Raw genomic sequence first — 24,577 nt, forward strand, 5'->3', positions numbered from 1 at the left:
AAGGGAACGACGTGATAGCCAGCAACAGGAAAGCCAGGAGTCCCAAGTCCAGTACGAACTACATTATGCAGATAAGAACTATTTGTGCAACTTGCATTTTCTGGGGTGACCAGAACTATAGAAAGTACTATCGCGGACAATATGAGCTGAAACAGCGCTCCGGCCTGTGCACGGTACTACCTGCGCCGCCTGTCGCATCACTTTCTCAACACGGCGCACCCTGAGGCCGAGATAAATTATCACTTGCGCTCACTGCGCCACTGCGCTCTTCCGGCCGTCTGCTAGCCCAATGTTCACGTTTTCAGCTAACATGCATTTCAGTGGATTTCAAAAAAGCGCCGAAGTGGAAAATGCGCTGTCACGCTCTTATCTCCTCGAGGAGCGCTGCCTGACGAAGCTGCCTTGGCCTTTAAAAGGAGCCGATCTGAATATCATCGAAAACATATGAAGGCGCATCAAGGTAGCCATGTCACGGCGTCCCCTCCACCGCGCCACTGCCTGCAAATTGTGGAAAGCAATGGGAGGTGAATGGGAGTGGCTTCGGGGCTGAGCCAGACTTCGTGGCTGCGCTTTGATTTCTTACCAGACAGGATGAGAGCCGTGGTGCGGGTCAGGGGAGAGTGACGCAGTATTAAATTATTTTGCAAGTTTTATTGCGCCTCACGACCCCCTGAACTGGACTTCTGCCGATTGGAACAAAACTTGATGCTACGGTTGCGACACACTGTTCGACGCCGTGAACCACGCATACTTCCCATGAGCGATGCCTCCTTCATGCCGATCTTCTTGTATAGTGCAGTTGAGCTTCCACGCTGACTATTAATCTTTTGTGTCTGACAATGTCCTCTGCAAATATTGTTTTAGGTCAAGTTTAAATCTCCTTCTCTTGACAAATATATCACTGTTTGTCCCACCTTATTAAGACTAGGAATTCGTAAACAAAAAACTGGCGTCTTGTCAGCAACTTGTTTTGCTTGAAACAAACACGTGAGCCCAGTAATCAAGAAATAATATTTTTGAACCTTTTTATACTAATCAAGGTTACAAAACCTTTTCAGTAACATGTATGCTAACCGTTTTTTGAACATCTGTGATCAGTGAAACAGAAAGAAAAAATAATTGGAGTTGGACTAAATCCGGCATACAGATTTTGGCCTATATTTTACGATGTCCCACTTTGTGCATGCACCTATAATCAAACAAAAACAACCTGCAACGTATTTTGATATGACTTTCAAAAACGATATCGCAGTTGAAATTTAAGACACTTCAATATTTTTCCTTCATCAGTCAGCGTTTTTTCTACGGGATTTTGCGCGATAGAGTAAAGTAAATCAATACCAAAAGGGGAATGACAAGTGTAATCTTTTGTTCCCCCCGCCGCCCTCCTACACATGCCCGCTGTCGCACCCACCGTCTCGCTTGCAGACAGCCGGAAGAGCGCAGTGGCGCAGCGAGCGCAAGTGAGAAAATATCTCGTACTCAGGGTGCGGCATGTGTGCGGAGCAAGGCGACAGGCGGCGCAGGTAGTACCGTGCGCCGGCCGGAGCGCTGTTTCAGCTCATATTGTCCGCGATAGTACAAGCATAGCACCAAGGGAGTCCAGGCTGGCAGGAAGAATGTGAAGACCTAACCTCTCAGTGGACCTCAGAACGGCGTGCTGATACTTCATTAGGAAACCTACCTTCTTCAGGGTTAGGTCTCCTGAAGAAGGCAGGTCTCCTAGTGAAACGTTGGCACGCCACTCACATCTGCCTAAAGCTCCCTTTTCACATAAGCATAGAAGATAATTTTTCAACTGAAATGTATCCTCTTTCAGATACACATGTGGAAATTGCCCCCAGGAGGTCGGGCAATGCTGCAGGGACATGCCAAAAATCACACAAACAAACTTGGGAAGGTGTGTCACAGAAAATGAACTTTTTCTGCTCGTATGTCTGGATGTGCGACTGCTGAACATAGCGTACGACCAGCTGAAATTTTTTCGCCCAACATATTTGGAGCCAGCAGCTCGGGATCGGAACAAGACCAGAACTTTTATAGCATATCAAATATAAATGCACCACACTGTAAGACAGTCTGTAAATCCCGCTGAGTGTATTTGCGACTCCAACAAAATCTATCGACGCTGCGTAGCGGCACCGCCGGGAAGCTCAAGAGAAGAGGTCATTTTGACTCTGTCTTCTGCTATCGCAGCTTGGTTCTTGTAGGCAGTATAGAAACAAACACTGTTTCCAGTGATTATTTTTATGCTTCTGCCATGTCATTCCTATGCATTGATTAGAAGGTTTCTACTGTCGAAAAATCGTTTTGCTTTCTTATGTAACACAGATGTTATGCTGCAATGCAAGAAATTTATGGTGGTCAGCGTGTTGAACGATGAAAGCGACCTCCTTTTGTCCGCCATTTTGCCTGACCAGCACACCCCCTAGACTAAGCTGGAGTCGCGAATATTGCAAACGTTAGTTGTGCTCATGGTACCTTGGATCGAAGAAGGCACATAGCCAGGTGTTTGTTTTGGGGGAGGGGGGAATATTGAATTACCTAAATTGTTGCGTCTACGTCTAGGTTGAGCCGAAGAAGACAATGAATAAGAATGAACGAACCGAGCTCCGAATGGGAACAGCTTGCCTTCTGTTAAACTTGCATAGACAGTCCCTATACATAACAATTGTCACAATCGACAGCTTCAACTCGATTATAAAGGTTTATTCACCCGTCTTTCCTACCATACCGAGGCGAGCCTGCGATTTCATGGAGGAATGGTACGCCAGTACACGATCCCTTCCAATGGGTCGACAATAGATAATGGCAGAACTGCCATTCTATTTAGCTCACTTGAAGTTGAGAGTCAGCGGACCTACTGCAAACTGCCGGAAGATTCTGCCTTGTCCACTGCTACCACTCATATAAGTGCAAGTACTGCAGGAGCTACCTCCAAATCGCGCAGACCTGCATCGCCCATTTCCAGAGTCTATGATGCAGTGGCAAGAGAGTTACAAAAATTCTTGACAGTAAAACATTGGAAAGATTTATTTTTCGTTGCACACGGGGATGACCGGCCAAAACAGTACAAGAGTGTGTCACGTTCTCCGGGGCCTTGCGATAAACTGCTGGTTTGGGACAATAACAGATGAAATAGTCTGCAATCGACTTGTCAATAAGACAATTCATGCCGAAGTGCGAAACCGCCCACTACTAGAGCTTGAGCTACCACTCGAATCAGCTCTTGCCATCACCTCAAAAGTTCAGCGGGCGATGAAGGAGGCCAAAGTTTTTACCAAAGATGCGGGACTCAGTTTTCAAGTGGCAAAGATTCAAGCCTAAAAGAAACCAATAGTTAGGGGCAAAACACCCAATCAAAGGTCGTCCAGCATTTACTGCAGATCTGGTTCAATGTGCCACATGGCAGACTACCCTAAACGTCCTGCAAGGAATCAAGCATGCAGAAAAGGAAAGATTGGACATTTTGCCTTTGTTTGCAAGCAAACAGTTTTGACAGGATCACAAGTACCAAGCATAGAACAAACTGAAGTATAGCAACTCGGATATTAGCGAACTGTACCACATGCAGGATACCTGCGTTCCTTTTTATCAAACTCCTAGTAGACACAAGACCCTCGGTTTCAATCCTTCTGGAAAGCGTCTACAGAAGATGCGTCCATTCTTGTAAGTTGCAACCTACAAGTACTGCATTCATTGGCTACTCCGTAAGAAAACATTGCTATTCCAAACATTTTGGAAAAAGCCAGCTCACCAGTACAGTTGGCGCAAAGTAATGGCGATTGCACATTCCACGTCGTCCGAACAAGACAGCCGTAATGGGACTATAAATGCTTTACAAGGGTTGGAAATTCAACTGGACTTTTCATCTCCTGCGGATGACAGGTGACTATCATTTCGGCAAACGACCTTCCAGAGGCCGTCAAAGGTTTCCTCCAGCTGTTCTCAGGTATGGGCCACGCCATTGGATATGTTCACAAGGTGAAGACGAAGTGTCCATCAGTCTGGTGCAACAGAATCTATGAAGGATAACTTTTGCAGTGCGTGACAAAGTTCCTGTAGAGCCGGCAAAGTTGGAGCACTCCTGAGTGATCGAGCGCAATAATGCATCACAGACCACTTCCGTAAACCAAACACCTCTGTTGTTCTCTATTCACGACCTCTTCGGTGTCCAAACGAGCTCCTTCACCAGCTTTCTGGCACCCACATCTTCTACCAGTGGGACCTCTCGTCAGCGTACCACTAGCTGAACCTGATAGAGGAGAGCGGGGACCTCATTGCGTTTGTGACTCATGAAAGTCTCTTCCTGTTCACAGTATGTTTTGGGCTGGCTTCCGCTGCTCCGGCTTTTCAAAATATGAAGAACTGTATTCTTTGGAACACAACAGGCATCATTGTCAATCTATCCAGGATGATGTGCTCAACTTCAGTTGCACAACTGAAGACCATGATGCCCGCCTAAGACAAGGCTTACCCCGCCTACAAGACGCAGGTTGGAAACCGAACAAAAACAAATGCATTTTTCAGTGCAGCAACTTCAATTTCTTGGACACAAGTTGACACCTCAGGGAATTAAGCCATGCCATGATAATGTTCAAGCCACCATGCAAGCTTCTACCCAAAGAGACATGACATCATAACTGGTCTTTGCTTGACCTGCTTACATACCGTTTCAAATTCATACCTAACTTTGCAACCATCGTGAGGCCCTTGCATGTGCATCTGCGGAAAGATGTCCCCTTATAATGGCAAAAAGCACAAGAGGTGGCATTTGCATCAGTAAAAACCCGATTCGAAACTGTTCCATATAGTTTTCGACGTGACACTGCCTGCTATCGTCACAGGTTGGAGAGAAATTTATTTTTCAGTTTTTTTTTTTAATTCTCCAATTAGAATTCTACAATCGTCAGAAAAGATTCATCGGATTATGGATTAGGCACAGTGCTACAGCAAGACATCCAGATGGAATTCGCACTATCCTGTTCACATCGCGATTGCTTTCCAGCGCCCAGTGCAACCGCTCTGCAGAGTTAGAGGAATAGGCGTGCCTCTGGGCCTGCGAGAAGCATCATGTTTTCCTTTTCGGTCCCTATTTCATGCTCAGGATGGACCACCAGGCTCTGGTTACACTACTCTGTATTTAGGGAAACGGTCGACAACCGATAACAATTGCCGGGTGGCCATGCGTCTCCTCAAGATCACCAAAAGGGCAATGAGAATGTTGTGGCAGTCGAGCTTTCTCGTCTTCCTGCATTTAATTCCTCAGATTGCACAAAGTCATACGTCGAAAAAAGAAAATTCACTTGCCGTGTGTGCAGTCTCTGCTGAATTGACCAAGAAGAGGTACAGAAAGAGAAAGAACAAGACCCCGATTTACCTCGGGTGATAGTGTGTCAACATGGGTTGGGGTCTCAAATACCTATGGGAATCAGCACTGTCTCCCACTACAAGATACGAAAAGAACTTTCCTCTGTATATGGCTTACTGCTATACGCAAAAGTGCTGGTTCCTTCTGCTTCACTCAGACGAATAGTGTGAACCAAAATACAACTATGTGAATGCTTCTGTGGTGGCCCAGAATGGACAGCGAAGCCAATACTTGTCCAAATACTGTCACGCATGTCAGACAACCGACAAGTAAGCAGCGAAAGAAGGATCACCTCTACAACCAGTGCTTTTTCCAATAGGCGCATGGAAACAGCTTGGAACAGACACTGTGGAACTATTCTACAAACTTCTCTCACCATTACCGTTTTGCAACAAACTAGTTCAGTAAGTAGCCTGGGGTTGCTTTCTGTAGTAGAGTTACAGCAGAGATTGTCTGCGACTTCCTAATAACAATATTCAGCTGAGAGGGACATCCAAACATTACTGCCTTGGACCATGGCTTACAGGTCAGGTCCCGCACAACCTGAGAGTTCCTCAGGTCGAGGGACTTCTCATCATCAGTCTGCAATTCGCAGTCCACAGGCGAATGAACTAGTTAAAAGATTTAATTGAATTTTAAAATTGTCTGTCCAGTCAATCACTCAAGAACGAGGAAACACCCATACAGGCACTAGTGAATTTCTTCTCAATAAAAGCACACCAGAAGCAGCGGCAAAGGTTTTCACGCATGAAATTTCTAGAAATGTCTAGATATCATGGGCTTTCCAGGTTTCGAAAAGCCTTTTCCTATAGAGATGCGGCAAAAGGGTCCCCAAGTTCACAGTAAAAGTGTAGCAGATGAAGTCTTTCTAAGACTCTTACCAATTCTTCTGTTACTTTCTCAGACGGTACAGGTACACGGCATACAGCCAGTTCGTCTGGTGGATTTGGGGACGACTGGGCAGGTTTCGCCGCGTCAGGCTCCCGTGCTGTGTGGTGGCCAGGATAAGAAAAGAATTCCTATCGACCACATACACGGGCTTCCACTATGCTTGATCGAACCGGGTCCTGTGGGCCAACACCGCTGCTTCCTTGTCTGGCCTTTGTGCAACGCTGCACAGAGGTGGTCGACGAGGACGTGGCCCGTTCGCAGCCACAGCCTGCTGGTAGGCCCGGGAAGCCTTGGCCAACTCCAGGCAGGAATTGAGGAACCTCTGGACGTAGTCTGAGTAAGAAAGTGTGATAGTCAAGCTGTAGCCAATGTCTGAATAAAAGTGTTTGTAGTCACCGTACGACGCAGTCTCCATGATGGGGCTGAGGACCCATTCGCCTTTCCGTGACTTGGGAAACTTCAGACAACTTCGCTTTTTTTCGTCCTTCGTTGTGGCCTGCACACGGTTGCTGTTCTCATATTAGTGGAGCACCGCGACGGCAGTCCTGTGAGGGCCGCATATAAGGGGAGGAAAGACTGTAAACATGCCCTAAGCATATTTCATATTAGAACTTTTCAGAAATTTTCATATTGCACAACACATGCTAGTAACCGTATCCACACTGGCAGGCAACTTGTCGTATGCTAGCAGACCATCCTCGGGAACATGGCCCTGCATCGTTTCGCACACTAGCAAGCCATCCTATTCTCATTGAATGACTCACTTATTGTGATCAAAATTAAGTCGACACTTCTCATTTACTGTAAAGGACTTATTTTTCGCGGTGTCAATATTTCGCGATTTAGGTCGAAGCTCAAGCTTTGTAATAATTCGCAGGTTCTAATTTTTGCGACACAATGGGATCTCAATGTAGATTCTTATGTGCTTACATTCTACCAAAATTGTTTGCGGGACATATTTTTCGCAAATTGTAGGCGATTCACAAAAATTAGGCCTTCGTGGAAATTACGTCGTTTACAGTACAAGGAGCGCTGCAATTTGTAACCATTGTGCGGACACAAGTATGTATGAAAAATGTTGGCTTCCTTCGACTTACGGTAACAATGAGAAGCTCGTTAAAGACGAGGGAGATAAAGATTGTACAAACGGACATAGGGCGTCGCTCCTGAAAACAGTATGTGAACTCGCTCATCTGCTAGTGTACATAAGTGCATCCCCAGTATTTTCTGCGTGAGTGGTGCACAGTAGAAATTTCAGAAAAGGTTCATAAATAAACAAATATCACTAGCATATATCAGGATGCCTGCTTACCGTGCCACCATGCCCTCAAAACTGAAGTGACTGGATTTCGGAGTAAACCGGAGCAGCATGCTGTGGAACGACTCTAGGCGATAGGTCTGACCGTCTCCAGACACCCTTGGAATGTCCTTGAGTAGTTGCTTGGACATGACGATCTTTTCGAGAGCCACGTATGGCTCGGTCCCTGCGATAAGAGAAAGTACCGAAATAACCCTCTGGGTGTCTAGCAAGTTATTACAACTCTACAACGGTCCCTGCCCATTGTAGAGGTGGTTAAATATATCAGATCATTACAACACAAGGCATTGAGCATTCAGAACTGTTACAATACTTTCGCACGGGCTGAGCCCAACTTGCATATTCCGAAATATTTGGGTTCGTCCTCTCCGGATTAAATGAGCACTTTCTTGCCCCCTGACATAGTCAGTGAAGAAGCCACTTCCAGAAACACAATAAAAACATGACGCTGAACCACACATGTTAATAATTACGAATGGCAGCATGGCATAGCCGCCAGATGCACACTTTCGGATACTTTTGGCTTGGATTGTATTGGGGTCTGCAGATTTCCCATTTGTTAATAATAATAAATCTAGTAGCTCTAACTGGGTCTAGTCTAGTGTCGCGCCCTCAATCCAATCCAAGGCTTTTACTGGATTTGTCAGCGGTTCCCTTTGCATCGGGTATTACACTCTACATCAATTGAGCAGGGCCCGCGGGCTCCGCTCCAAGCAGAATTTATTACCTATTTTTCTGCCTACAGGTTTTCAAGTCTCTGCTCAGGGCACTCGATAGCGTTTCCGGCACATTTTCCCTGACTCGGCTCGCTCTTTGGCAATATCCCTGACAGTCCCCCGATTTTTCCTGGTAATTAAATTTCCCCTGACAATTCCCGGTTTTGCCGGTCTCTAGACACCCTGACCCTTGTAAGTGCTGAGTTTATATCGATAGTGACTGAGCAGGTAAGCCAGAGCGCAGCCGAGTATACTCCTGGTGGCACCCAAAAGGTTAAACAGCAAAGCCAGTGCCCATTGCAGCCTGTCCACAAATCACTTTTTTGTGTTGTATACGTGATGCAACTGCCATTTTATTTTTTATCCATCTCTGCAGAAGCTAGATCTGTGCTCAGTAATTCTGCCTAAATAATTTTCATATAATCTGCAATTTTCCTTTTTATGCGTCTTTTGCATGTTACAAGTCGGTCTTCACTTCCTCATTCTGTGTCTTTTCATGACCTCGAAAGTGGAGTGTTTTTCTTAAAATATAAGGCTAGAAACATGCAGTTTAAGCCTCTTGATGTAATTGAAATGTCCGCTCAGTACTATGAGCTGGATACGAGATGGAGTCCTCCCATCGGCTGGTCTAGAGGGGGGGGGGGGGGGGGTTGGGATATCCTGACCCTCCTTTTGAATTCCGCAAGTGTGAAATGCAGAGCGGGAAAGGGGGGGGAGGGAGCATACGAGTTATCCGAACCACAATCTGGTATGCTGACCCCCCATCTGGAAACACTTGCATTCATCTCCGATTCCTCCTTGTGCTATTTGATTGTAGACTGGCCAGAGCAGCCAAAGGAAGTCTGTCCTTATTATGAAAGCTTCGCCGACAACTGGAGTGAAAAGAATGTTATGAATGTTTAAAAAATGAATCTTTTTTACCTTCCTGAAGCCACCAGCGCTCTTCGATTGGGCCATGGGTGCACGCAGGGTACAGGGGGCTGGGGTGCTGATGGACGTTGCTCACGTGTCGCATTACGGACACCCATTTTGCGAGCACCAGCGCGCCATTGTCACTGCTGGTCTGTGCACACCAGTAGACGTGTCCACGTACAGTCTTCACCCACGCATTCAAGATGCTGTTCTTCTTTGTCTTGCCTGCAGAGGCCATCTTGCTCCCAATGCCTATAAATTAGAAAGCCTCCATGATTACTAGCTCAGCACCAGTCTAGTTTGGAAAACAAGTTTTGATATTAGATACACTAAAAATATGAAGCTATAGTAAAATTGCATCTAGATACTGGTGCAGCATGAACAACATCGTCAACTTTAGTATACCATATGACGTTTGAATAATGCCACGTGTATCTTGACAACAAAGCATGTTGCACTATAGTTCATTGAGCCAGCGATCATTAACTCAATCGTGATCGGGCGGTGTTACACTGCAGTGCCATCTACCATCAAGCCGCTAACGATCATTGAATTCAACTGAGCTCGCCTACCCCAGTTAACTAATGGGGGTTCACCCCAACAAAGCTAAAGATGGCAGCAATCACCACATCACCACTGATGGCCAGTGCTAGCGAAGCATTTACTATTGCAGAAGAGAGGTATCTAAAAATTATCATAGCAGCAAATATTATCAGAAGAGGTATGATACGAAGTCAGAGCTACCACTAAAACTATTGCGAAACGTCGAGGAAGTGCGGCCATTGTGATGTCGGTGGCAGTAAGACTTTCGTTGTCACTCTTGCTTTAAATTTCTGTGAAATATTCCAATTTTCGTTTTCTTTGTTCTCAAAATAAACTAAAATCTATCACTCTGAACGACTTATTTTTTGCAGGCTCAATATTTTACGATTTAGGTCAAAGCTGAATTTTTGGAATAATTTGTGGGTTTTCATTCTTGCGACATGGTGGGATCTCAATATGGGCGATTCGTGAAATTTAAGTTGTTTACAGTATATGTCAAGTTAAACTTTTCTTTTGTGTTTTGTTAAACATGTTACACGCAATTATTCTCAATACTTTTTTTTTCTGTCATGTGGGTCACGTGACGTGCATCAGAACTTGGGTCATTAGGCCCATGTACCGCGTAGCACCAGGCAACTTAGTTGAGCTCAGTGAGATGTCCATGATCCTTGACTCAATGATTGTTAAAACGGCCCATGTACAGGGGTATTGGAGTTATCAATACAATTACCTTTTGCGACACGCCATGCGTCGAACCGGTGCTTGGTGTCGGGGTACCTGCCTCTCATCAGGGCATTCACCCCAAAGTGCCGGTCGGTCACAAGAACATACACAGACAGCCCCATGCTCAGGCGGAAGTCCAGGGAACGTTTCAGGCCCTCCGTCTCCATGTGGTTGCTCGACTTGACTTCTGTCGACTAGGGTAGAAAAAGGTGCCGTAAAATGCATACCTGATCCATGTGATGCATTGAGGTCATCTTATATTTAGCTACTTCTTACCTGAAGAACCTCGTAGTGCATTATCTTGTTGATGCGGGTGTCAAGCAGTGTGTACGTCCCATACTTGGCAGAGTAGCCAGGCGAGTCAGCACGCCCATCGCCTGCAAGGTGGAGCTTGTCTTTCGTGGCTGTCAGGAGAGACTCCTGTTCAGCTTCCCAGGTCTTTGAAACGAGAAAACTCAGTGTCAGGCTCAATCAGTGAACATGTTTAGTGAACGAACAATCTTGTAGTCAGTTCTGCTCACCTTTGTAGCAGCAGGAAAGACCAAAGAGCTCTGCACCCGGAAGAACTGAGTCTTCTTCAAGACTTGCACGCCTATAGATCCCAGGAGGCGAAGAACCCGCTTTGGGCTGGCTCCAGAGTAGGTGATGGCAGCAGGCAGCAGGATGTTGAGGAGTGCCTTGCTGTTGATTCTGGGCTGGTTCTCCCACACAGTCTTGTGCCCTCGTGCACACGTGATGACGGCGTGCACAAGGGTCCCTCGATGTGTCAGCTTCGTCCGTGTCGGAGCCAGGCATTTGATGCATGCAGAAAACAGCAGCAGCAGCTGTGATGCAGTCACCAGGTACTTTCTCTCCTTTACCGGGTCCACTCCTGCTGAAGACGTGCTGCACCTCCTTCACTGTTAAAAAAAGAAAAAGAATAAACCAAAAGATTATAGTGTTGAAATTTCAAAAACAGTTCTTTTTTAACGCTTCTAATTTTTTTTTATTCTGCCATCATCTCTCACAGTTCTTTGCACAAAATCGGGATATCTAACAAGCTCCTCCTTTCATATTCAGTGACTTTGCCAGGTTCTCCCAGACTATTTCTATTAAATTTCCTGGCCGTTATTTCAACCTGGTCCGAATAACCAAGTGTGATCGTCGTGCTTTTTATAAGATGTAGTTCTAAGGCTCCTCCACTGCACCATAAACTGTATGTATGATAAGAAACACTCATGTAACCACCATACTAAAGTTTCATTTAGGAACTGGTAGTGTAATAAATTAATTAATTATTCATTTAATTAGGTAATGGCTTGCACTATCTAATGATGTTTCAGGGAACATTATTGGGTGCAGCTGTGCCGATGTGCGACTGTAAAGCTTCGTTATTACTGCCGCGCCACTTCCATTTGTCATTTCTCCTGATATAGCCAACCTTTTGACTGTTTCCCTTATATTTGTCTAACTTTTGCAGGTGAAGAAAAGCCCCAGATAATTACAAGTTTTCCAGATTGGTAGACCTAGTTTAATCCTATTCATAAAATGGAGTTCTGGTTTCTGAAAAATTACAGTGGACACATACTCGACATCTGTTGCACCGCCCGAGTGCACAGAGTCGTTGGACCAGATGCGGGTGTCGGAATCCGGTTCATCATCGGAGTTGAAAGAGTTATCCGGCCTGTAACTCTCGTCCAACAGATCTGGCTCAGGGCACATATCCTCATCGGAGTCCAGGAAGGCGGCCTCCGTGTAACTGGTGTCCGAAGGCGATGCCCCAGGTTCTGAGGGTTCAGGAGTGGCATCCCGCTCCAACGACAAGGGGCTTGGCGTCTTGTCCTCTGTAGGCGTAGAACACCACTGGCGCAATTCTTGCTCAACGTCTGCCGAGTTCTCTTGGGCTTGTTGGGGACTTCCGGGAACAGCTGGCTCGCTCCCCAAAGGGCTTTGGACAACCATGCCTGGAAAAGATTGAATGCCAGAGCAAACATTATTGTGTCAAAACTCTTTAACACGCACAGTAACAGTGTGCATGACATGACTTGTGATGCAGTGCAGTTTTTACAATTGATGAGCAAAAATATATATCCGTCATTCTCACCCTTCCAAGTTTATTTTGACGCAATAAAAGCATTAGGTCCCCACCTTTCTGCCATGCTACTGCAAATAGCCCAGGCTCAACGAAAAATGAGGGAAATGCATGAATGGCCACAGTCAAAGGTAGTGTTATGAACTGGTTGGAAACAGTTCATGCTTGGTAGCGGCAGTAACCAAACTAATATCTAGCGCGGCATGCTGGAACCGAGACCAGACCACAACAAAACACAAAATCGGCGGTTCAACACCATGGTTATGATATAACGGTGGTTCTGTGTTTTCAAATAAAGCCGATGAAGTCCGAAAACCATTTGCCTGTAAAACTTTTGTCAATTCGAATTCATCCGAAAAAAATAGGATTTTGAAGGTCACACCGACCGGGGAAAAGAAAAAAGCGCGCAATAAAGATCAGGTTGGATCAGTGCGAAGGGTCGTCGGTCCTGAGAAAGACGGTGGGTGTCTGTTTTTTGCAGAGAACAAGGCAATGTATTTCTAGGTCACGGCAGAAATAAGGCTGTACGTCTAACGGTGCTAGCGGTTGTTCCAGTCTCAAGTTCAGACCATAGTCACCATGGACAGCATAGTTCCATCAGTGGGTGCGGGTAAAGTGACTTGAATGGGGGTGCGTGAAGCTGAAGTTGCTATACTACTATGTTGTTCAACCTGCGCTTTCACGGCACATTTCTGTGGCACCTGCAACAGCGAGGCGACATTTACTTTCATGCATATACAAACATGTGCACTTGTATTTATTACAGCAAGCTTGTAGTAAATACAAGCACACTTGCTTGTTTTGAAATGCATAGATGAGCTCATTGTAAATATTTCACACTATTAAACTTTGTTTTGATAGAAGAATGAAGTCCAAATAACACTTTCCAAATTTGGCAAAAATAAACTCGGGGAAACACGGACATAATGCATCTATGTTATGTATACTATTTAAACTCTCGTCACATTTGTATTACATAGATAGCACTATATTCTTAAGCCACCACAGCTACTCACCGGAAGATGTTGGCAGTGCCGGATTTTCAGTCGAGGTCTGACAAAGCTCCTCGAAGGCTTGCACAGCTTTGTCCACAGACAGTGTCGGTGTACCTGGCACACCAAAAAACATTACATTCAGATATAGACTCGAATAACATTGCACAAAGAGAGAGAGAGAGAGACTGATAAAGCTATTCTGTCATTACACAATAAGGTGAACCAAGTCACTACATACTTGTCGTTACCACACACATACAGATGTGGCAGATGGGCGGCTCCAAGTGCGGTCCAAAATGGCCATCAATTGCAGTAGTTGCTGGCACGGTGTCGCATAAAGCGGCGGTGCTGCTGTTGCGCCCTGGCCCAGAAGCGGAAGCCTGGTCCCCGCTCTGTAAAAGCAGTGCGATAGTTACTACAACCGGTATACACCAACTCATGTTTACAAACAAACCGGAGCGCCCGCAGCGCCCCTAGCGGACGCCACCGGCGCCGCGTATGCGCGATGGGGGTGTGGGCAAGAAGCTCACCGTCGCCCATAAACAAACCATTGAAATGCGATGTTGTCGTCGTCGTTGTAAGTTCCCGGGCTCTTTTTCGCGTTGGAATTGTTGATTCTACGTCCTCCTAACGATGTCTGACTACAGAGCGGCGTCAGTGAAATTAACGAGGCTCATTACACCGCAAAACTTCGCGTGAATAATCTGACATGCGGCGATTCATTCCGCGTGGACGCCGCAGAATGTACGCTAGAGCCTGATTCACATGATGAGATTTCGCTCGCAATTTTCAATAGCGACGTCGCTCGCACTGCAAAAGCGTGAACCGTAGCTGAGATGGTCGACGTCAATACTGAAAATCGCAAGCAGAATCTAACCAAGTGAATCAGGCCTAACAAGTCGGTGATGGCCACTGATAACAATGATCAACATCTCCTTGTATCTACTTTTTACATCGAGCCTGCTTACCAACCTTCAAACTTAAGTCTTTTGAGGCCTGCACTTACTTCTTATCGCAAGTGCCGGGCCCACGTTTGGTCTACGGGCCGGTGTACTCTAAAAGGGCAGACGACAAACAGAAACGTTTGAAAGAGCAGACGACAGTTCGAACGATCAGGCGACCGTTTAAACTTGAAGACGCACTGAACGCAGTTCGCAGGTGGTCCGTACAACGTGACGGTTTTCCGGCATTCATTTTTAACAAAACAAATAAATCTGATGGCCAGAAGTATCCGTGAATTCAACCCAAAATGCTTCCCGCCCAAGCAATCGTGGTCCGAGGGCGTCTGGTTTTCCCTTTTCACGGCACATATCCACGTTCTCGGACGAACCGAGCGCATGAAAACTGACCTTCAAACCTTTCTCGACCCTTTTGGTACAGCCCCAATCGCAGCATTTTGACAAGAAGCCAGGTTTTTGTCTGGTTCCTTTGAAAACAACGCAGGAATACACGTCTCAGATGGGCACTTCCGCCCACAGCCCCGGACTGGAAGTGCGTCCGACGCGCCACAACCGCGCCGTGACGTAACAGAAATGAGTTTGTGTATACACGAACTCAACTCTGTGACGTCACGGCGCGGTGGTGGCGCGTCAGGCAAACGTCCGGTCTGGGGCCGTGGGCAGAAGTCCCCATGCCAGACGTGCATTCCTGCATTATTTTGAAAGGAACTAGACACAAACATGCCTTCTCGTCAAAACGCCGTGACTGGGACCGTACCAAAAGTGTTGAGAAAGGTTTGAAGGTCAGTTTTCACGTGCTCGGTTCGCCCGAGAATCTAGATATGTGCTGTGAAAAGGGAAAAGCAGACGCCGTCGGACAACGATTGCTTGGGCGGTAGGCACTTTGGGTTGAATTTGCGGATGCTTGTGGTCATCAGATTTATTTGCTTTGTTCCAACATGAACGCCAGAAAACCGTCAAGTTGTGCGGACCATGTTCAGTGCGTCTTCAAGTTCAAACGGCTGCCTGATCGTTCGAACTGTCGTCTGCTCTTTCAAACGTCTCAAGCGTCGGTGTGAGTTCCCCTGCCCTTTTTCGCGTTCGAATTGTTGCCCTGGCAATCTCCAACTACTTGAGCGGAATCAGCGAAATTAGCGAGGCTCGTTACACCGCAAAACTTCGCGTAGTGGTGGTCCGCACAACTTGACGGTTCTCTGGCGTTATGTTGGAACAAAACAAATAAAGCTGATGACTACAAGTATCCGTGATTTCAACCCAAAGCGCTTCCCGTTCAAGCAATCATGGTCCGACGGCGTGTGGTTTTCCCTTTTCACGACACATATCCGTGTTCTCGGACGAACCGAGCACGTGAAAACTGACCTTCAAACCCCTCTCGACTTTTTTGGTACATCCTCAGTTGCGGCATTTTGACTAGAAGGCAGGCTTTGTCTGCCCTATTGAAAATTCCATCAAGGGACGTAATTTGGGACACTGACTGCCAGTCAGCAGCCTCGGTGGAACGTGATGGACCATCACACGTCATCTGATGGTTCATCAGAGGACGTCTGACTGCCACTGCCAAGGGAATTTCATCAACAAGGGCAGCATTTATATATGAGTAAAGCTATACGCACTCATAAATATCGCCAAATGCCTCAATAAAACAAAATCTTCACAAAAAAAAAAAAAAAAAAAAAAAAAGCTGGTCCACCGCGCATCGAACCCGCGACCACTTGCATACAAATCGGGCATCTCAACCACTATGCTATGCCTCCGCTTCGAAAGGTCGATTTGACTATTCGATTTATACGAGATGCTTCGGCTACAAATACAGTTAAGTCGTCAGCGTGTTATGCAAAGCACTCGTACATCACTCGCCGTACTTCAGTTCTACTCAACTGCCATGTAGAGTACTTTCGCGTCGTAGAGCGATCCTTTTGTTCGCGCGTCACCGGCCCAGTGGACCTGTACACCTTGTCGTCTTCAACTACACCGCTGAAGTCCCTTACATCGTCGGAACTCACAACAGGCTGGGTCTTGTCGAGTAGAAATTCTACTAAAACGTAAGACATTGTAGAGCCCGGGCAGGATCGACAGGTTAAAGCAAGCGGGCAAACAAAACGAGTCGAGAGCGATCGTTCATGAAAGCTCGACGACGTCTCTATGGGCGAAGCGAAGTCGGCGAAGTGTCGTGTTCGGCGCTTCGGCGGGCTTCTGACCAAGGTTGTCGGTCCGCTGCGTGTCATATCTCTAACGTCAGCGGTTTTATGGGCTCACGTCCCGAAATCGTTTTTTCGTGCATGGATTACTTTTCGTATTCATAGATTTGACGAAATAGTGGTGTCCGAACGAACTTTACGTCCTTTGACCGTACGTCTGTCTGCACGCCAAAGCTTGTTGACGTACAGTCAGAGACAATCGATGTACAGTCAGAATCGCCACCAAGACATCCTGATGGCATTTCGCGGCGGCCGACTGCCACCAGGAAACCATCAGAACGCCGACAAGCGGAGTCTGACTGGAGTTTGACTGTAGGTCAGAGTAACTTGTTGGCCAATCAGAGATGCTTGACGTACAGTCAGGCACAGTCAGCGGTCCACTAGAAAACATTGACTGCCAAACAGCGTTACATTGATGGATTTTTCTTTCGGGTGGTTCCTTTCAATGCAGGAATGCACGTCTCGCATGGGGTCTTCCGCCCACAGCCCATACCGGAAGTGTGCCCGACGCGCCACCACCAAGCCGTGACATAACAGAGTTGCGTTTGTGTACATCAATCAATCAATCAATCGATCAATCCTTTATTTCACATCAGAAACTGATGTAGGCTGCAGGGGCAAAAAGTCAAAAGTTTGACTTGACAAGGCCTCTGCAGCCTTACAATTGGCACACGGCGACGTACTACACATGAAGTAATAACATTAAGTTTTCAGCTTTTAACATTAAGCAAATAAATAAATAAATAAATAAAAAAGAACCAGAAGAACAGCATAAGTTAAACACGCTGTTAAAGATAACAAAAAATCATATATATATATGTATGTATGTATATATGCATATACATACATATATATACACGCATACATACACATTAATACATACATACGCATCATACACACGCGCATATACACACATATATATATAAGGCACATAACATATTTAGGTACATGACAGGACTAAAAATAATAATCGTACTACCTCAAGGATATCTGAAACATACAGAACACACGACCTCACAATACAAGCGAAATTTTAATACAGGAAAAAAATTTCTAATTGTACTAAGATTCAGTCTCTCGATATTTGTTAAATTATGCTTCTGAAGTTTATTTAGAATAAATGGAAGATTATGCCTTAGCATTTGGAAACCGTAATTTGTGCGATTTGTTGGTATTTTCCAATGCTCCCCCTCACGAACGTCATATACCCGGATATTTGGTGTTAGGTTTGAAATATATCTAAGGAAAGGCTCGTTAGAACATATAGGCTGGTTTCACATGATACACCTTCTGCTCAAACCCACGGTAAAATTCTTAGTTTGTGGGCCTTAGCCCTTTGCTTTCCTGCGGGCGGAGGCAATGCTTTCCAACTTGCGCAATTTTTTTTCTTTTTTTTTTTTGCGCTGTGATTGGCTGCGCCAGTCAAAGAAATCGGCAATGCAAAGGAGCGTCGGCTGGTACTCAATTTTCATACATATTGATATTTATTCGGAGCTTAGAGGATCTGTTACTTGAGGAATTGGCTCACTAGCGGCCAAAGTGGCCCCAGTGGGTGCTGCGGGGCCACCTTGATGGACAGAAAAGCGTAGTGAACAAATGTATCTGAGGCCTAAGAACGTCTTCGATGGTGCTTCTTGAGCTCTGCCGTCGGTAGAGATGCTCATTAGGTTTTGTGGGATTCACCAACACCGCAAAACTTCGCTCAAAAACAAGCGCCTCCACGTAACGAATAGGGCAAATGGTGGCTGCAGCCCGCGACACCTCCTCCCCCCCCCCCCTGCACTCCAAAGTGCAATCGAAGGAAGTGAAATTTTGTTTTTTGACACCACCTTATATCAAACAATGCGAGACGCTGTTGATGATTCACTTTTTGGTTGCGGGCCAAGGAGCTGCACGTTCAGTATTAGTAAACATGTTTCGTTACTCATAACAATGTTATCTCCATGCTCATGCATAAGATATGGCTAATTGGTACCAATGAAAACAAAAATACGTACTTGGCTAAGGCACGCTGTTCTGGCTTGGTTCTGACCAACAGGTTCTTCTCGAGCCACTGGTGCATCCAGCGATGACTCATATGTTGGTGCTTCGGAGTCGTCATCCCATGTAGTGACCACTGGCAAGCTACTGCCCTTCGACACTGTGCTGCTGCTGCTGCTACAGTGGTCACCGCTCTGTGAAACCAATCGGTCAATATTGATTGTCTTTGATTTGTTTATAATACACCCTATAGCCTAGTTTAAGTGTAAGGGCCGCGCGAAAGTTATAAAATAATGAATGTATAAACATTATCGTAGGGATGGGTTCCAGCACCCCCAGGTGAAGCCCAAAGTCCGGGGCCTCAAAAATGGCGGCCACCAATTTGTCACGGTCCGCCTGCTATTGCTGGCCAGTGGCCGCGTCATCGGTCCGCTGCTCCTCCCAGGAGGTGGGGGAGGGGTTGGGAAGAGGCGAGACAGAGGGAATGTCCTGGCATTACCAGACCATGTGGAGAAGTGTGGGAAAAGAGTTGATGTCATAGAACGCCCTGTCTGCGAGTAAGAGAAGGCTAAGGAGGATAATGTTGTTCAGTTGGTCGGATGGTGGCAACCCCATATCTTCCCCATATTCCCGGTGTGAGAGTTCTCGGGCGAGTACACAAGCACACTCATTACCAGGGACGGCTGCGTGTCCAGGGACGGCTGCGTGCCCAAACACCCAGCCCAGGCACCCAGACTAACGGGAAAGTGTGGGAGGTGGAGGATAGGAAGGAGTCGAGTAGGGACACAGTGGATAGATGCAAGGTGGTGAGAAGGAAGTGCCGGCAGGCCGTCTGGGAGTCAGCCAGAATGTTAGTGGGGAGGAAGAGGAGAGAGTGGAGGTGGAAAGAATTGCCCTGTGCTAAAATGACGATGTGCAACAAGTGTCAACATAAATACCAATTGGATGCCTATATTAGAAGGGGAATATCTTGGTCGCCAAACAAACGAAAAGTTTTCTAGTCTAACTTGCAATAATGATCGGATATATTGTTCAGATTACTGGTTTTGAAAACAACTTGTTTGCTCTTAAATGTACTGTTTACTGGTAACAACATAGATTATTGAAATATATTAATATTATAGTACATAACGGCGGTGTTCAGAGTTACGGTTCCCAATTTCAGGTTCGGTTCAGTCCTGGGTAAAGTTCGTACAGCCGTTTGAGCGTTTGCAAGAGCACGCCAGCCCGCGCGCGGACACGCGCACTCACTCCTACTGATATATAGCACAAAACGTTCGCGTGCGCTTACGTGCGACGTGCTCGTGAATGTCGCCTCAACAGGCTTGCGATCGCACATGCTCGCCCGCACGAACAGAGACAAAAGCATCGGCCAGCGTGACGTGAGCGAGGAATATACGTACCCCGGTCCGACGACGCTTCACGCATGGTTCGTCTGCTGTTTGGGGAGGCGAGGATCGAGGAACGAGGTACGACGACACGGCGTCCCGCGTCAGTCCGTCGGCTGTTACGGAAGGCGAGGATCCAGGATCGAGGATCGACGGCACGGCGTTTGGATCCAGACGCGCGTACTTGGTTGAAAACCCAGCGTCGCGGAACAAGCGCAGATCTCGCTGGTAGCATTCGGGCAAAAAGTGGTCAGAACAGATCAATGTCCTGCTATTTGGCGACCACGGCTTCTCGGAGTTCCAACGGCGCACGATGTCTGTCCAAACAATGAGACGCGCACTGTAGCGAGGGAACTTGTGAAAAACAACTCCCGGGCTGGTCAACTGATAGTTCAAGCAGGCAGCAACACAACATCGTGAGCCTATGGCCCTTCTGCGAGGCATCGCAGCTAGGCTTCGGGGATGCTGCCCGCGCTCGAACCGTAACAAAACCACAAAACGCCGTCCTCCTACTGCTCCTACTGCAGCAGAGGCGAAACGAGGAAACGAGTGCGTCTGCTCCCAACTTGGCGCATGCGTTTTACGGTGATCATGTGGACAGAGCCAACACGCAACGCCGGGAGGAGCCACTTCCACTCGCGACGTCTTCGTTCAATTTCGCCCGGAGAAGTAAAAACAACCGAAACATAGAACTGACATACGCATGCCTCTGACGTAGGGGCTCACTGTTGGCTGCGCCAGATCCGTGGTATTGACAGCGCTGTTGATTGCTCTTCACGTCGCGCGCTAGAGTTAGCAGATTTCGGCGACTTGGCTCGTTTGAAAGTTTGCTGGCCAGATTAATAAATATTTAGACGGAATTACATCGCGATACTTGGCATGTGGTCTTCCTATATGATGCTGAAGAGGGCTACATAGTTTTCTCAATATAAAAAATGAAGCGGAGTTGCCCTTTAAGGGTTCCTTTGCAGCTAGAGTATATATGGCAGTAAATGCTGACTATACTTGAAGATATAAACTCCGTCAATTTTTCGGTAGTTTTCGATTTGGCTGGAAATTGCCAGACCTCGTCAATAACCCTTCCTCAACTGATAGCCAAATTTATTTATAAAAATTATAATTTTCCCTGAAGTTATGGCATTTTCAAGTTACGCCGTCCGCCGATGTTCCAGGAGGCGACTCTCTACTGGCAACAATGAAGACTCCCTACTCTTCCCCACCCGGGTACGTCACCGGCGGGCAGTCGGCCGAGCGACCCGGGCAGACGCAAAGCGGCTTTTCGGGCAAAGCGATTCAGAGGATTTTTTGAGAGCTTCAAGGTTGAAATTATTTTGCAATGGGTAGCGATCCGTGCTCCGCTGTAGGTTGTACGAATACTACCGGGAACAGATTTTTCTTTGCCAGTGTTTTCATAGGAGAAAGAAAATGCGCTCTCAGGCCGCAACGGATGCCAGCCACGTCATTGTGTTTTTGGGAGAGCCCAGGGCCGAGAGAACTTTTGTCGCGTGAAACGTTCTCGTTTATACTCAGAAGAGTTTATAGAGTTATGGGCTTGAGTACGGGGCTGCATACTTTATAGCAGTGTGCTGCGTGTTGAGAAACCTTCTCCAGCTGGAACAGCTAGCTTCAGGCGCGACAACCGCTGGCTGAAGCCAGCTGTGACCACTACAACATCCGTCCAAAGAGGAGCGCTGAGAATATCGAGAAAATAGTCAACGTTTTATAGCAGTCGCATTTGCTTTCCACAATTGCCTCATTGATTATTTTTTTTAACACTACATTTGTTTTGGGAGTTGAATCTGGCTAGGGCTACGGTCGGAGTTCCACTCATGCGGATGATTTGTTGAAGACGAGTAGTGATGCGTGTAAACAAAGTTCAAGTCGGAGTTTAGACATGGCCTTCGACACACTGCTATTGGTGTCCGGTATTACACGGGTTTCGGGAGCAGGTTTTGTGCTTCGTTAATATACCATTGAGCATTTGACTGGTTTTGTCAAAGGTTTGACGTGCAATTTTTTTTCGCAAACGAAGTAGTGGGAACGTTATTATTTTATCCCATTGCGGGGAAACTTTATATATAGCCGAAAACATTTTAAAACTATGAAAATATTTATGTTGTTAATGAGAGGCATGCACGTTTGCGGCTGGTGGATGGTGTGCAAAACCTAAACTTATTTTGATATAAAATATATATTATATAAAATTACACCCTTCCTAATGTGCACTCGGGATAACTGTTCGAAGGTGGTGTATTCTACACCAACAGGGGAAAAAAATATAAGGAGGTGTACACTTTTTTTTAGAGGGGGGGGGGGGGGGCAACTTTTGGTCAATTGTTTTGATCTAAACATTTTTTTTTTGTATTTCTGTACTTTATTCATTATTTAAGCAAATATTTTTACTTGAAGATGGATGGTGTATTTGTGTATTTTATCCGGCTTTCATTGCACCTCGATGTTTTGCTGATGGTTGCGGAGTTCTTTTTTCTTTTTATTTTGGCGCGGTCTTTATGAACCTGCCCAAACAATAAAAAACGAAGGGTTCTCGTTAATTATGGCGGAAAGGCTCTCTTGCGATAATAAAAATCACATTGGAGGGGAGGGGGGGGGGGGGTAGGTATTAAGCCGGTAATGCCACGGGCGTGAAATTAGGTGGAGTTACACCCTTGAAACTTGAGTGCGCGATTTTGTGTTTTTCAGTGACCACAAGGCGGTGTTAGTTTGTGTCCAATAACATTGCATACGACGTTCCGGCAGCCACACCAACGACAAGGAACGGTTCATGGATACGCATGCAGTTTTGTCGTTCCTTGGATTCGAGACTTGGACGAGTAATTTTTGAAGTGTTCGCTAAAGACCACAAGGCAGTCCTAGTTTGTGTACAATAAAATTGTTTAGCAGGTTCAGAAAATGCTCTGTGCTTAATTCATTCTCATTAGTTCCAAAATGTTATGTAATTTTTGTTTGTGTGTTACTCGGTTTAACACGAAACGCCTATGTATACTTGATCACGCGCGCTCGCACATTTAGCGTTCATTCAGTCCATCTACTCCGAAATGACACCCTAGCGGCTCCGACGTCGCACCTCAAGTGTCACAGTGTTACACGTTACGGATAGTGTAAGCGTTTTTTGTAGATTGCGAGGGCTTCTCTAACGTTTGTCCCGTTACCAAGCGTAGGGCAATGCTGATAAGAGTACCACGAGCATCTAAAAATACTACAAAAATATACATTAAAAAAAACATTTGCAGGCGTTGATTGAGTACTTTGGAGTTTCCTGGCGACACGACGTGAGATGGATCGATGGCAAGTGCAGTGTACACAAACCGAATAGACGGAATTCTGTATGTTGCTCTGCAGTTCTACAAAATGAAAGGTTAAATACCAAAAATTATGTTCAATCCCCTAGGTTGTGGAGGCGGCTGATTCTCAAACGTTACATCTTTGCGCGAAGGGTGATGCACACGGATAGTTTTATGGAGCTCCTGTACTCGGACTGCCTTTCCGCATATGCGACCCGGAGGAAAAACACCGAGCCTTAGGCTTAACAATAACAACCCATATTTAACAGTACTTGGACGGGACGAACAACAATAACCCTGGGTCTTGGTCGTCAGCCCCCACCTCTGAGGTGCCAATGATCAAAGTGGCGGGAGTGAGGCGTGTGTGGCGTGGGGTTTTTGGCCACCAACGCTGCAGAAGAGCATGAAGGATGGTCAGGAAATCGGGCAACCTGGGAGGCTGTAAATATCAGAGCCGCCGGGGCGCCCACAATAGATAAAACGACGCTGTTCGCGAGAAACAAGAGCTGTTTATGTTTCTCTCGTTCTCTACGAATTAAAAGGATGCGATTAAAACTACTATAGTGCAACGTACCTTCGGTCTAAAACCAACTACCTACCCTTACCGTTCAAAATACAGCACGTCCGTTTAAGAAAAACAAGTGTATTTTTTTTTAATTTTTAAGATAAACTACGCGTGGCTTCGCTCAAATGCGGCGCTAGTGGTCCTGACCAGATTTCATAGTTTTAAACTTCGCCATTAATTTGTTCAATGTATATGAGCTATTCTCGAAAATATTCCATTGAAAAAAAAAAAAAAAAACGAGCAACGACGCCCACGATTATGTTAAGCTGCACTGCGCCAATTTCAAGGAACAGGACCCTGCTTTCCATTAAAATTAGCAAAAGAAAATATATTACATAAATTTTGAACCAGAGAACGGCAACATCTGGAAGTTTGTCATTTATTAGAACTTCAGATTGGGCGAGCTGGTTGTACATGTTGGTCGACGTTGCAGCGTACTAAAAAAACAGTCACTAAATGTTTCACACACAGGGAACGAAACTCTCCCACTGCTCCCACTGACGACTTCGTGTTGTACGTGAGTAACTTTTGTTTCTTTTTCTACTTCAATTTCTTGTACAGGCCACGAACGCTACATTTATGACGAGGCAGCATTCGGTGACGCGTACTTTAAGGTTGCAATAAATTCAAAACGTTGCAGTCGTT

At 46.1% G+C, this 24,577-nt stretch overlaps 4 protein-coding genes across 4 annotated transcripts; 1 reads left to right on the top strand and 3 right to left on the bottom strand.

Moving 5' to 3' along the window:
* The first annotated feature begins 1,833 nt into the window (after positions 1 to 1,833).
* LOC121837974 lies at positions 1,834 to 6,599 on the top strand. Its single transcript, XM_042293917.1, has 3 exons — positions 1,834 to 1,900; positions 5,691 to 5,775; positions 6,276 to 6,599. Exons 1-3 carry the CDS (start codon positions 1,869 to 1,871, stop codon positions 6,597 to 6,599), a joined length of 441 nt encoding a protein of 146 aa, XP_042149851.1. The 5' UTR covers positions 1,834 to 1,868.
* A 183-nt stretch (positions 6,600 to 6,782) lies between these two features.
* Positions 6,783 to 9,446, bottom strand: LOC121837975. Its single transcript, XM_042293919.1, has 3 exons — positions 9,218 to 9,446; positions 7,575 to 7,746; positions 6,783 to 6,807 (listed from the first exon to the last, which is right to left on the bottom strand). Exons 1-3 carry the CDS (start codon positions 9,444 to 9,446, stop codon positions 6,783 to 6,785), a joined length of 426 nt encoding a protein of 141 aa, XP_042149853.1.
* A 41-nt stretch (positions 9,447 to 9,487) lies between these two features.
* Positions 9,488 to 12,415, bottom strand: LOC121837976. Its single transcript, XM_042293922.1, has 5 exons — positions 11,926 to 12,415; positions 10,996 to 11,345; positions 10,751 to 10,912; positions 10,482 to 10,668; positions 9,488 to 9,537 (listed from the first exon to the last, which is right to left on the bottom strand). Exons 1-5 carry the CDS (start codon positions 12,413 to 12,415, stop codon positions 9,488 to 9,490), a joined length of 1,239 nt encoding a protein of 412 aa, XP_042149856.1.
* Positions 12,416 to 13,211: 796 nt separating this feature from the next.
* Positions 13,212 to 20,691, bottom strand: LOC121837980. The gene is made up of 5 exons (XM_042293928.1): positions 20,081 to 20,691; positions 18,695 to 18,871; positions 13,779 to 13,932; positions 13,562 to 13,654; positions 13,212 to 13,246 (listed from the first exon to the last, which is right to left on the bottom strand). The coding sequence occupies exons 1-5, from the start codon at positions 20,507 to 20,509 to the stop codon at positions 13,212 to 13,214; spliced, it is 888 nt and encodes a 295-aa protein (XP_042149862.1). The 5' UTR covers positions 20,510 to 20,691.
* Positions 20,692 to 24,577: the final 3,886 nt, after the last annotated feature.

This window comes from Ixodes scapularis, unplaced genomic scaffold (assembly GCF_016920785.2).
Source record: "Ixodes scapularis isolate PalLabHiFi unplaced genomic scaffold, ASM1692078v2 PGA_scaffold0__279_contigs__length_252992795, whole genome shotgun sequence".
NCBI classification, from domain to species: Eukaryota; Metazoa; Arthropoda; class Arachnida; order Ixodida; family Ixodidae; genus Ixodes; species Ixodes scapularis.